Source organism: Gobius niger (assembly GCF_951799975.1).
Source record: "Gobius niger genome assembly, chromosome: 8".
Lineage (NCBI taxonomy): Eukaryota > Metazoa > Chordata > Actinopteri > Gobiiformes > Gobiidae > Gobius > Gobius niger.
In genome coordinates, this window is record NC_136859.1 from 23,687,884 (window position 1) to 23,700,098 (window position 12,215).

General features: G+C 39.5%; 1 protein-coding gene across 1 annotated transcript; it reads left to right on the plus strand.

Annotated features, from left to right (window-relative positions):
• Window positions 1-919: 919 nt before the first annotated feature.
• Window positions 920-9,847, plus strand: LOC306967173 (grainyhead-like protein 2 homolog). Its single transcript, XM_079562090.1, has 15 exons — window positions 920-1,064; window positions 1,723-1,906; window positions 2,402-2,764; window positions 3,561-3,616; window positions 3,698-3,899; window positions 4,067-4,178; window positions 5,187-5,281; window positions 6,534-6,692; window positions 7,011-7,068; window positions 7,678-7,817; window positions 8,165-8,202; window positions 8,281-8,369; window positions 8,451-8,536; window positions 8,650-8,714; window positions 8,849-9,847. Exons 1-15 carry the CDS (start codon window positions 1,051-1,053, stop codon window positions 8,961-8,963), a joined length of 1,776 nt encoding a protein of 591 aa, XP_079418216.1. The 5' UTR covers window positions 920-1,050; the 3' UTR covers window positions 8,964-9,847.
• Window positions 9,848-12,215: the final 2,368 nt, after the last annotated feature.

Sequence of the window (12,215 nt, forward strand, 5' to 3'; positions counted from 1 at the left end):
ATGGGCCATTTCAGGTGTTAGACCTGAGAAGGGCCATAACCACAGGACTGTGTAGGGAAATTAAGCTTAGGCTTCCTCTATATTTAAACCCTCAATTATGTGGTAATACAGATGATAATACATTGCCCATGTTCACAAACATCCGATTTGCCACACAGTAATGAGAACAAACAATCTGAAAATGAACTCTAATGTAACATGAAATGAACTAAAATGAGTCAGTCACATTGTCATGATGAATGTAGGGCATGTTATAATTATAATGGGACATGACCTGCACTCTCAGGCTAAAAGAAGCATCACTGGGAATAAAGTGGAACAAAAGAAAACGTAATACGATTAAATTATTTTCAAAAATATAATAAAACAACCATTTAGTTCAATCACCAAAATACTTTGGGATCATGCCCCCAACGTCGGTGATTTGGTGGTGTTTCGATTAGTTTTCTAGCTAGTTGGTTCTCAATTCATTAAACAAAACAAAACAAAAAACACATCATAACTAAATTAAATTAAAGCTTCCATTGTGAGTAAGTAGTCGCGCTCTTTAACACTATGCAGCGCATGTAGTAACACTTGTCTATCGCAAGATGTCACAATAAAACAGTAAAGTAAAGTAGCAGACAAAAACAGTAGAAGAGTAGAAGACAAACACTTCAAAAGAAAATATATTCTTTTTTTTTTCCTTTCTTTTTTCTAACCCTTATATTACTGTTGATGAAATAGCCCCAGTTACTATTTTTTGGGGGGTGACATTGCTCACCTTTACTTTTAGGGCCCGCCCCCAATTGTTTCACCAATTAGAAATGAGCATAAAAACTTCAAGCCAATTAGCACACAAAACATCTTTCCTTGTTTTCGACCCAGTTTCAACCCCGTTTGGACTCCATTGTAGGCACTTCTCAAGCTGAGGAGGAAACTTTCTTCCTTCAATCAGCATGTTGGCCTGGCGTATATTAGATGATCAGTGAGTGTGACCCAAACTAGACAGTCCTGTTTGTCAAGCCTCGCAGCAGGAGCAGGAGCAGGAGCAGGAGCAGCAGGAGCAGCATGGACGTGGAAAGGTAAGGCAATGTTGTCTATTTAGAACTAACTTATCTCGCAACACTCATTCAGAGGGTTTGTTTTTATAGAGTCACTGTTGGGATATTGATGTTGATATTGTTTTTGTGGTGGATCCCAGTTAAGTATTTCATTAGGCCTATCCTAGCTGTTTTGTCAATTACTGTGACTAGTTGTAGAATAGGATACAGATTTTAAATTGTGAATGTTAATTGAATATACAAATAGTGATGAAGTTCCCATTAAAACTGAAATATGAGAGATAATTAAAATGTCCCATAATGTCGAACACAATTGTATTACTATTAATCTATACAATTGACTGTATATATAGTTTAGTGTATCTTGTTTATTTATTATTATAATAATAATTCTATTAATATTAAACATTAGCAGAGTTACCCTCACAGGTTCAGAAATGGATGAGTTTTGCTAGTATCAAATACTGGGCATATAAAGAGTTTTTTCTCAAAAATGACTTTAGAGAAAGTAGTGCTCCTCCCCTCATCACCCATCCTTATTCCTAACGTAAACATTGTCACATGGGACTGAGGCAGGTTTGGTGAGAAACTGCCTGGGGCAGATTTTCTGGCTTGGCAGATGCAGCTTTTGTTAACAACACAGTTTATTGTGTCTTGTGGCTTTCTTGTTGTGGTTTAGTAAACGGCTCGTGGTGGTGATACCAAACGAAGTCTCCCAGCACCAAGAGCAGGGCAGCAGTGACGATGAGTCCTGGAGGTGTTACCCGGAAAACCCACTGACTGCTGCCACCAAAGCCATGATAAGCATCAACGGGGATGAGGAGAGCGCTGCAGCTCTGGACATGCTCTACGACTACTACAAGGTACACGCGTTTCAAATACTTGATTTACACCTAAAATTAGAAGTACCAAAATGTTTTTAATTTTCTGATTAATGTGAAAAGACCTACTTTATACACAATAATAAACTACCATACATACTACAGTATATCAGCTTAATTTTGACCAAATTTGTGTATGTAGAATTTTAGGTAATTAAAGCTTTTTTTAATATATTTTTTTTACTCAAAATGCTGCTTTTGCACAAACGTTGCATTGGGGAGCTTTTCAGAAGTTCCATAGAAACACACCCTTTGTAACGGTAAACATGCCTCCAGTATATTAATTGTATATAAAGACAAATCAGACAAAAACTAAAACCCCTAAACTAGAAGATTATTGTTGTAACTTCTTATTGTTTTCAACTTCTTTGCACTCACAGCGACATGGCAATTTACAAATGTTCTTTCTGCTCATTGTACTTTAAGGATAAGGACAATGTTTAAAATGTTTTTCATTTGTCATGTTTCTCCTCGCAGGTTTCTAGGGAGAAGAAGGGTGCAACCAAACCCACTGTTATCCCGGATCACTACGACGTGCTAGATCAAGCTCTGCACTCCATGCCTGTCAACCTTTCACTGCACAATGCAGTGACCACAGATCACTCAAAACATTTATATGGGCCCCCTGATACACCAATAGACACTAAAGGACACACTGGGAAATGCGGAGGCAGGATTGCATTGGTCAAAACTGAAACTACAAATATTCCTGCAAATGTGTACAAAGAGCCCAGGGACACAATAAGGATGGTTTATGAGCAAGATAGATATGATGCCTTATTTCCACGGTATTTAAAGGAAGAACGGAGAAGCCCTCCAGACAACGCCTACGAGGATGAGGTGAGACCCTGATCCCAAATGAATTTTTTCAAGACTTTATAAAACATCACCCATAACCGGCTCATAATCACTGCTGTTTAGTCGGTTTCTTGAAAATATTTTGTCAAATGAAAATAATTGCAGTCATAAGCACATTTTATATTATGATTTATGAAAGTGGTTCTCAAACGGTGGTACATGCAACACTGGTGGTACTTGGGGTTCTGCTAGTAGTCAGGGTCGCCACACCAATAAATGGAGTAAAATACAAGTATTTATTTTATTTTTATTGTTGAAACAATACCTAATAAATGACCAAACAAACATGTGTTTTCTGTGCGCGGCTCAGCTCTCCTAAGAACTGACAAAGCTGGGACGTCTCTTGACTCGTCTCCATAGAGATGTTGACTAAAGGTGGCCAAATATGAGATTTAAGTAGGTTAGGTCCTCCTCCAAATCCATTCCTTGATTACTCATTGCAAAAATAGCATTTTCTGTGTCTATCTGGTCATTAGAGCATGTTTTGTATTGACAACAGTATAATCCAAAATGTTACGCAGTGTGCCTTTAACTTTTTCTATACACAGTTTAGAAATCATTTAGTCCAATTTAGGCCTATTTTAGTGCAGTTGTGGTCTTGATCTCCCTGTCATAGTACTTGAAGAGACGAAGTTTTTTATGGGGGTATACTTGGTCAAAAGGTGTGAGCAGCACTAATTTAGTCTATTTCTATATTATATTTAGATAGGGCTAAATGACTTTATTATTATTCAATGTGTTTATCTTTGTCAACATTGTGTTGTGTTTCTGTATTTAGGTTTTTCAAAACAGTTGCTCTAGGGGAAATGACCAGTTACACTACAACGCATCACTGTAAGTAAACTTTTTTTGATTAAACTCCATCAGCTCAGTTATAAAAACCGTTGGAAATGCAGCTAAATAGTTTTTTTGCAGTGACAGTTTCCAGTATTGCCTTGAGGCCAGCATGTCTCTGCGACCACGCCAGGGAGATGGGCCAATGGCATATCTGAACCGAGGGCAGTTTTATGCGCTGACCCTGTCCCAAACGCACAGGGGTAAACTCAGAGGGGTATCTCCGCCCGTGACAAACCAGGGAGCCAGAGAGGCAGAGCTGCAGCAGGACACTGTTGTTCAGGTGAGATGAGTCCTACAGAACTGTCAACAACATTCAACTTGTAACCAAATATGCACCTGAGGCTATTGTTTCTGCTCGTCATTGATTAAATGATTAAATATTGCATTATTGTACTTTTGTTTTATCGATTCTGGTAATATCACTGATTTTTCTTCCCATTTCCCTAGAGTGTTATCATGGTTGTCTTTGGTGAAGACAAGTGCAGAGATGAGCAGCTAAAGAATTGGAAATATTGGCATTCACGACAACACACTGCCAAACAGCGCGTTTTGGATATAGGTAGAAATTTTGCCTTTCGCTAATCTCTTAGGATGCACAATTGGAATTGGAAATAGAACTAGAACTAGAATTAGAAATTGGAAATTGGAAATTGGAAATTAGAATAGAAGAAACTTTGTCTACGAAATTTGCCTTTGGCTTGATCACATATTCATTCAAGTACATTTGATTTTATTTTATAATATTAATATCAATATTAATAGTTGTTGTTATTGTTATTTATTAATTATTAATTGTACCTACCATAGCTGCTATTAGATAAAAAACGGATGGTAAAGCTAAGGAGATGTTTATTGTAAAAATGAGTAAAACAGACAAAATTTCAAAGACTGTCCGAGTAGAAAAAGTTGTCTCATAATGACAAAACTACATTTTAAAATGATGACAGACCTACATCATTTGAAGATGCTTTTTATTTTTTATATCAGAGTTCAACCAATGCCACAGATAAAAAGTGTAAACAACTGGCAAACCCTCAAAGGCTTTGAACACGAAATTTCCATTTGAATAACTGTCAGTCTGTGATTCCCACAGGATCCTTGAGAAGAGGCAATAGCTGGTTTGGCATTTGCATAGACGTTAACAAGAGGGATGGGTGGGGTCTGGACGAGGGCCATCTTCTGAACAATCCCTGGAGACAAGTGTAGACCTGCAGCTTTACAGGAATGAGCTGAGCTCTTGCTAAAGTGGGCGGGGGGTCTGACGCAGGTATAAGGGGCTGGGGCAAATTAGACAAGGCCCGCAGCACTAGATTAATGTTAGAACCATATCTTGTCTTATAGAAATCACTATGGCGGCAATTTGTTCTTTTGTCTTATATTGAGACCTGCTAACATCGTATAGAAAATAATAAATTCTACATTACTCCATGTGTTCAAAGTTGAAATGAATGGGAGACAGACCCAAAAGCCTTATGTACAGTATATATAATTATTATTCTTTTAGAGAACAAAGACTGTAAGTCGGCATAGAGCACAAATGACACACTTCTTCTTTTTGTCGTTGCAGCTGACTACAAAGAAAGCTTCAGCACTATTTCCAATGTTGAAGAAATCGCCTACAACGCAGTTTCCTTCACGTGGGACGTCGCAGAAGAAGCCAAGGTGAAAATTGTCTAGCGCCTCAAAATAATGAAGTAACAATCCCTTTGTAACAGTTGATCGAGCGACATTTGGATATATTTCTGAAAAATGTTTGCTGTGCTTTGTTAGCATTTCCCTCTCATTTCAAATTTCCATCCCATCGAAGGCTGGCACGCCGTATAAATAGTTTTTTTGTTTTATTTTGACGTGATGTTGCTAGGCAGAGCTCCTCATACCCAGCACATTGTTCAGTGATTGCATTTTACATGAGCTGCTTCCTGGTTCCTGCCTCTCTGTTTGTTTGTTTGTTCCCAGGTAGTAGCACAACACTTCACTGTGCCCCTATGAACTCAATCGCTTTTTAGACCATCATTTTGAGGGATTGGATATTAGCAGAAAACATAAAATAAAAAACACTGCTCACTTCCCACTCGCTCACAGAGGCTTTAGTGGTCCATGGAGGCAGTGTAGGAGGTTGCTCTTGCGCTCCAGGCCTTTCAAACCAGTAGCGTTTCTCTGCGGGTTTAGACACGACTCGCGCAGTGGGAAAATAGTTGTTGGTTGTTGATGAAGAAAGTCTACCGTTATACCTGGACCTGTTGTTGGAGCTGTTAGTCCTGTTTAACGGGTATAGTTTACATAGGTGACATTGGTTTGGCAATTCATGAGAGATGTCCTAATTGTTCGTGGGAATGTGTCGGGTCATAAATCCATGTGTGAAAATGAGTACGTGTGTTACTATCTGGGGCGGGAACAACAATGGGGGCTTTAAAAGTTCCCTTGTGTAATCATCATCCAACCAGGGGCACAGTTTTATTTCGGATAATGTATGCTTCCCACAATAATTACTTAACAACGTGCAATTACATCAATCCTATTGCAACTTCAAATGTATTCTGTGGATACATTTTTTAAAGCATTTCCCCCCCCCTTTTTGTAAAACTTTTTCATTATTGCATTTTATTAAGTATGAGGTCTTCAATAATGTTGTCCTTTTTCTGCCTCAATGCACAAACCACAAAAGATTCTGAGTATGGATTAATTTCCCTTCACCCACATGTGTGAATGTGCTGCTGGTAAGAGGGGACTACTGACGCAGATTGGCAGCCTCGCTTCTGTCACTCCACCCCCCGGGCTACGGTGTATTACGCAATATGCAGAGTGCCTACAATAGGGCTAAATGCTAGTTCACACAACAGAGGTTATATTTATGTACCTTACCAATACCTTATAATTAATCACCATCAACCACATTCTGTTCTTTATCCATCAGGTGTTCATTTCAGTGAACTGCCTGAGCACAGACTTCTCATCGCAGAAAGGCGTTAAAGGGACCCCACTGAAGATCCAGATTGACACTTACAGCTACAACGGGTCAAACCGGAAACCCATCCACCGAGCATACTCCGAAATCAAAGTCTTCTGTGACAAGGTGAGCATTGAACATGTGAAAATGTGCCATTTAAAGGTAATGTCTGTTTGAGTGAGGCACAGCTTCTACAACTGAACTTGTCTGAAGCTGCATGCGATGACACAACCACACGTTTCTCTACATCAGAACATTCCTTCAGGAGTTGGTCACTGAGCTTTAGATACTGACGGCTGCACTAGCAACAATTACGACTTGACAAGGGGGACAAGGGCTGAGAATGTGGGCGTAGGGACTGTGCTTTTTGTTTAAATGCCACATTGGTATTTGTCGTACAAACATTTGTGTTTTCTCTCAGCATGCCTTTTGGTCTTTGTGCAGGGTGCCGAGAGGAAGCTACGTGATGAAGAAAAAAAGCAGCTACGAAAAAGGTCAAAAGGTTGGGCATATTCATTGTGCTAATACCTCTCCCCGTAGTCATATTGTTAGTTATATTATGACAAATGTCTGTGTCATTTCTGTTGTTTAAAAAAAAAAAAGACCTTGCTCTGCCCAATCCCTTCAGACCTCGGAAGCTAAGCAGGGAAGGGCCTGGTCAGTACTTGGATGGGAGACCGTTTAGTAACAACAAGAAGCCTAGCGAATGTAATGAGTGAGTGAGTGGTTGGTGGTGGTCGGAGGGGGTGATGGCGCAGACTGGTTGCCTCGCTTCCATCAGTCTACCCCAAGGCAGCTGTGGCTACAATAGTACTTTACCACCACCAAGTAGAGCGTGAATGAATAATGCAATGTAAGGCGTCTTTGAGTGTCCAGAAAAGCGCATATAAAACAAATTTATTATTATTATTATTATTATTATTATTATGCCATAACGTTTCGCATTGTTGCAGAGTGGCTCCGTTGAGTTATGAAAGTTATTCAGTGATTCAATGATGAACTTTCACTTGATATGATTGATTGATTTGCACAGCTCTTGTATTGTACCTAAACGTCCTTTTTCTTGTGACAGTGTTACTAAGCTTTGAGTGGAAATGTGTGTTTGCTGCAGGTAAAAGTGGCAGCTGTTCGTCCCTGACTCCAGTGAGAAGATCAGACATTACTCTGTTCAAATCTGAGCGAGACCTGGCCTCTCAGCCGGTCCTCTTCATCCCGGACGCGCACTTTGGGAACCTGCAGCGATCAGGACAGGTCAGGGCTATAGACATCACTGACACTCAGGGGCGGGGGCAGCTACCAACATAATACTCAAGTCATGGTAGTGTTACGTTATCGACTATCCACACTATATACTCAAGTTGATGTAATAATCCTTTATACAAATACAAAATATTATCAAAGAAGTACCGGTATACATAACAATGATTGAAAATATTGAATCAGGAAGAACTGATGAAACTACAATCAACTCTTGTTAATGTAATGCTGTGTAACTTAAACCCCTCCTCGGCTGACATGTTTTTTCCTTCTATAGTTCTATATTCTAGTCTGCCGTTAAGTATCTTGTGTCTAACATACAGCACACATTGTTTTGACAGGTTTTTGCGTTTAACACCGAAGAGGTTGACGGCGATGGGTGAGTACACATTTCTGTACCTTAGCTTAATTCTTAGTTTGTTCAAATCAATAATGGAAGCATCATTTCTCTGTCCAGGAGTGTCATGGTGCGGAAAATCTCGTGCGTTTCTGAAGACGAGCTGTGCCCACCGCAGAAAAGGCACAAGCTCGAACCAGAAAATAGAGGTTTGAATGGCTCCCTTTCAGTATTATGTTCGTTTATTTCCCACAAACTGATTGTGTTTATTTTATTTTTCTTCTCCCCAGTCCTGTTGTATGTGAGGAAGGAGAGTGACGAGGTTTTTGACGCTTTGATGCTGAGGACGCCAACTCTCAAAGCGCTCATGGAGGCGGTAAGTAGGCAACATTCAGTCTTTTTTTTTCTCTCTTTTTTTTTTACACGTTACAGCACTTGTCGGTCTTCATCTTAGTGTTTTAGACCAACACTGTGGGCTTTGTCGTGCAGATCTCAGAGAAATACGCAGTTCCCGCTGACAAAATGGCCAAAGTTTACCAGAAAAGCAAAAAAGGGTGAGAAAATCTCTACAGTCTTAGCACTAAGTGTTTTTTAATTATCTGTATGAATAAGAATAAAACAAGTTTGTGAAAAGGAAGCATTAGCAAAGGGTGTCAACTAACTACTGACATTGTGTTTTTCCTAAAAGGGTCTTGGTGAATATGGATGATAACGTTGTCCAGCACTATTCCAATGAGGACACCTTCATTTTGACCATAGACACGTCTGCAGACCCGCTGCGTGTCACTCTTTCAGAAATATGACACTCTTTCATCACAGCCCCGCGCTGTCCGGCTCCACAGTTTCAGGCCTCTGGTGCTCACAAAGCATTTATATGTGACAAGACGTTTATTTATTGCATGCCACAGAGAGAAGTAAGTTGGTTCAAAATGGTGGCAAAATGTAGCTTGTGTGAATATATTTGATTGGGATGTTATAGTATGTCATTCTTGGAAAGTATCACCCAGTATTGATTCTAAAACCTTCACACATCGGTTCACACAGTGGTTTGCAGCACATCACTGCCCAAGTAAAACTTTGGGTGGTGGTGGGGGAGGGGGGTAACAAATGACGCAAATGCGTGACCCCTTGTGGCTGGATTGGGTAATGCTCATTTTAGAAGTAGATCAGAAGTTCTCCTCAAACATTTAAACTGTGTAAACCACGTCTACACCAGTAAAACACGACTTAAATGGGTTACTAAATCATATGTAAGTGAAACAAAGAGCCTAAAATATTGCAGATGATGGCGAGTACCACTTGAAGAAGCCCATGTACCACGTCGGTTCGTGTACCACAGTTTGAAAACCACCATTTTGTTCATTTGTACCATTGTGTATGAACATTTTATCTTGAAATGAGCCCCTTGTTTTGTTGGTATTGCCAATTCTGCACTGTGAGGTGAATGTTGCTCCTCAAGGCGGCTGTGAAGTGCATTTCTAATTATACGAAATGTCATTATGGAGCCTCCAGGACGTAGTCACACTGCGTGCCTTCGTCTGTTTGTGTAGATTGGTTTTATTCACTGTAGCCATTTGTAATTATGACCTGATTACAGGGGCTCATAACTGGTCCAGCAATAGTCCTTGTCGTTTGAAGATGTAGTTGAGAAATTTTACATTTTTAGTGGCTTATTGCTTCATTTCAGTTTCTAGTGTGTTGTAATTTACATGTTTTACAATAAATATAGTTTTATAACATGCCATGTGTGCCCTTGTCTATTACATGAAAATCATTTAAGTAAGTTGGTGTTGTACAGAAGAAGTGAAAACTATAACAAAAAATTAATAATCCGAAGTTGTTGTGTTGCTGGCTGAAACTCACAACCTCCTGCAATGATGAGGCAGCTAAGGAGCTAAGGAGCTATCAACAATGAAAAAAGTATTACGATTACAGAGTCCACAACATATTTTTGTTTCTTTGTTCATGAATTTATACCAAGTTATTTGATATTATTGGTGTGTATTGGGAAATAGTTATGTAAGATAATGCATATGCAATATACAGTGCCTCTCGTTAGTATTCATACACCTTGAACTTTTGCACATTTTGTCATGTTTACAACCCTAAACATAAAGATTTTATTTTGATTTTTTTACTGAACGTTCACACACAAGTAACAGACAACTGTGAAGTGAAAGCAAAATGATACATGATTCCGTTATTTTTCCAAAAATAGAAAAGTGAAAAGTGGGGCATGCATAAGTATTCATACAGCATTTTCTGAGTGCATTAAATTGCCTTTATAACATTCCTAATGACTCCAGAATGTTCACACCTTGGCCTGACCATTAAACAGAGGCCACCTGTGTGTAATCTACTCTCAGTATAATTTCAGCTGTTCTTTTAGGCCCTCAGAGCTGTGGTCGGAGTGTGTTGGTCACTGAACAGCATAATGAAGGTCAAGGAGCTCACCAGAGAGGTCAGGGATAAAGCTGTGGAGAAGTTAAAAGCAGCCTTAAGTTATACAAAGATTTTTCCCAAGATTTGAACATCTCCCGGAGCACTGTTCAATCCATTGTTCGGAAATGGAAAGAGTATAGCACCACTGCCAACTTACCAAGGCGTGGTGCTCCACCTAAAATATCAGAGCGAACAAGGAGAGCACTGGTAAGAAATACAACCAAGTGCCCCAAGATAACTCTGGAGCAGCTGTGAAGTACTGCCGCTGAGCTGGGGGAATCTGTACATGGGACAACTATAAGTCATACTCTACACAAATCTGGCCTTCATGGACGAGTGGAAGAAGAAAGCCATTATTGAAAGGAGGCCATAAGAAATCCCGTTTGAAGTTTGCTAGAAGTCATATGGAGGACACAGCTCCATGTGGAAGGAGGAGCTTTGGTCAGATGAGACAAAAATTGAACTTTTTGGCCCAAATGCAAAACGTTATGTATGGAGCAAATCTGACACTGCTCATCGTCCTGAGTGCACCATCCCCAGTGTCAAATATACGGGGGGAACATCATGATGTGGGGCTGCTTTTCCTCAGCGGGGACTGGGGAGACTGTAAGAATAGTTGGGAAGATGGATGGAGCCAAATATAGAGAAATTTTGGAGGAAAACCTGCTGGAGTCACCAAGAGAACTGAGGCTGGGGCGGAGATTCACCTTCCAGCAGGACAATGACCCTAAACACAAAGATAAATCTACAATGGAATGGTTTAAAGACAAACATATTAATGTGTTAGAATGGCCCAGTCAAAGTCCTGACCTAAATCCTATTGAAAATCTGTGGAAAGGTCTGAAAACTGCTGTTCACAAACGCTCTCCTTCTAATGTGACAGAGCTGGAGTTGTTTTTTTAAAGATGAATGGGCTAAAATGTCAGTCTCTACATGTGCAAATCTTGTAGAGTCAAACCCAAAAGATTTGTGCTGTTATTAGAGCAAAAGGGGGTTCCACAAAGTATTAATTCATGCTGTATGAATACTTATGCAAGCCCCATTTTCACTTTTCTATTTTTGGAAAAATAACAGAATCATGTATCATTTTGCCTTCACTTCACAGTTGTCTGTTACTTGTGTGTGAACGTTCAGTAAAAAAAATCAAAATAAAATCTTTATGTTTAGGGTTGTAAACATGACAAAATGTGCAAAAGTTCAAGGTGTATGAATACTAAAGAGAGGCACTGTAGGCATATGTGTGCTTGCACTGCAACGTTTTCTATGATTCATGTGCGCGAGGTGTGGTCACGTAGGTACTGTATGTCACAGTATATATGGTGCATGTGTGCTTATACCTCTACAAATGATACTTGCAAAACCAGATATTTTGAATTGAGATTGGACATCTCATATGAAAGTCTATTTCTGAGAGATACCTCAATATTATGTTTTTTTCTATGGAACATGTACCATTTCCTATAATATTTGCTCTGTTGTTGTGACTTTTGTATCACACAGCCTAAAAAAAGCACCTGAAACCTTTGGGTTTTCAGTGACATCAAGCCAAAAAGTTAATTTCTATTCAATACTGTATATTAATATGACATGTTTTCCAGGGTCTGATAAGTCAA

Bases quoted from the DNA above. Each gene is read 5' to 3' on its own strand.
- LOC306967173 (XM_079562090.1), top strand. The intron at 3,617-3,697 runs GTAAGTAAACTT...GTTTTTTTGCAG, and splicing joins TTACACTACAACGCATCACT to TGACAGTTTCCAGTATTGCC. The intron at 7,069-7,677 runs GTTGGGCATATT...TGTTTGCTGCAG, and splicing joins GCTACGAAAAAGGTCAAAAG to GTAAAAGTGGCAGCTGTTCG.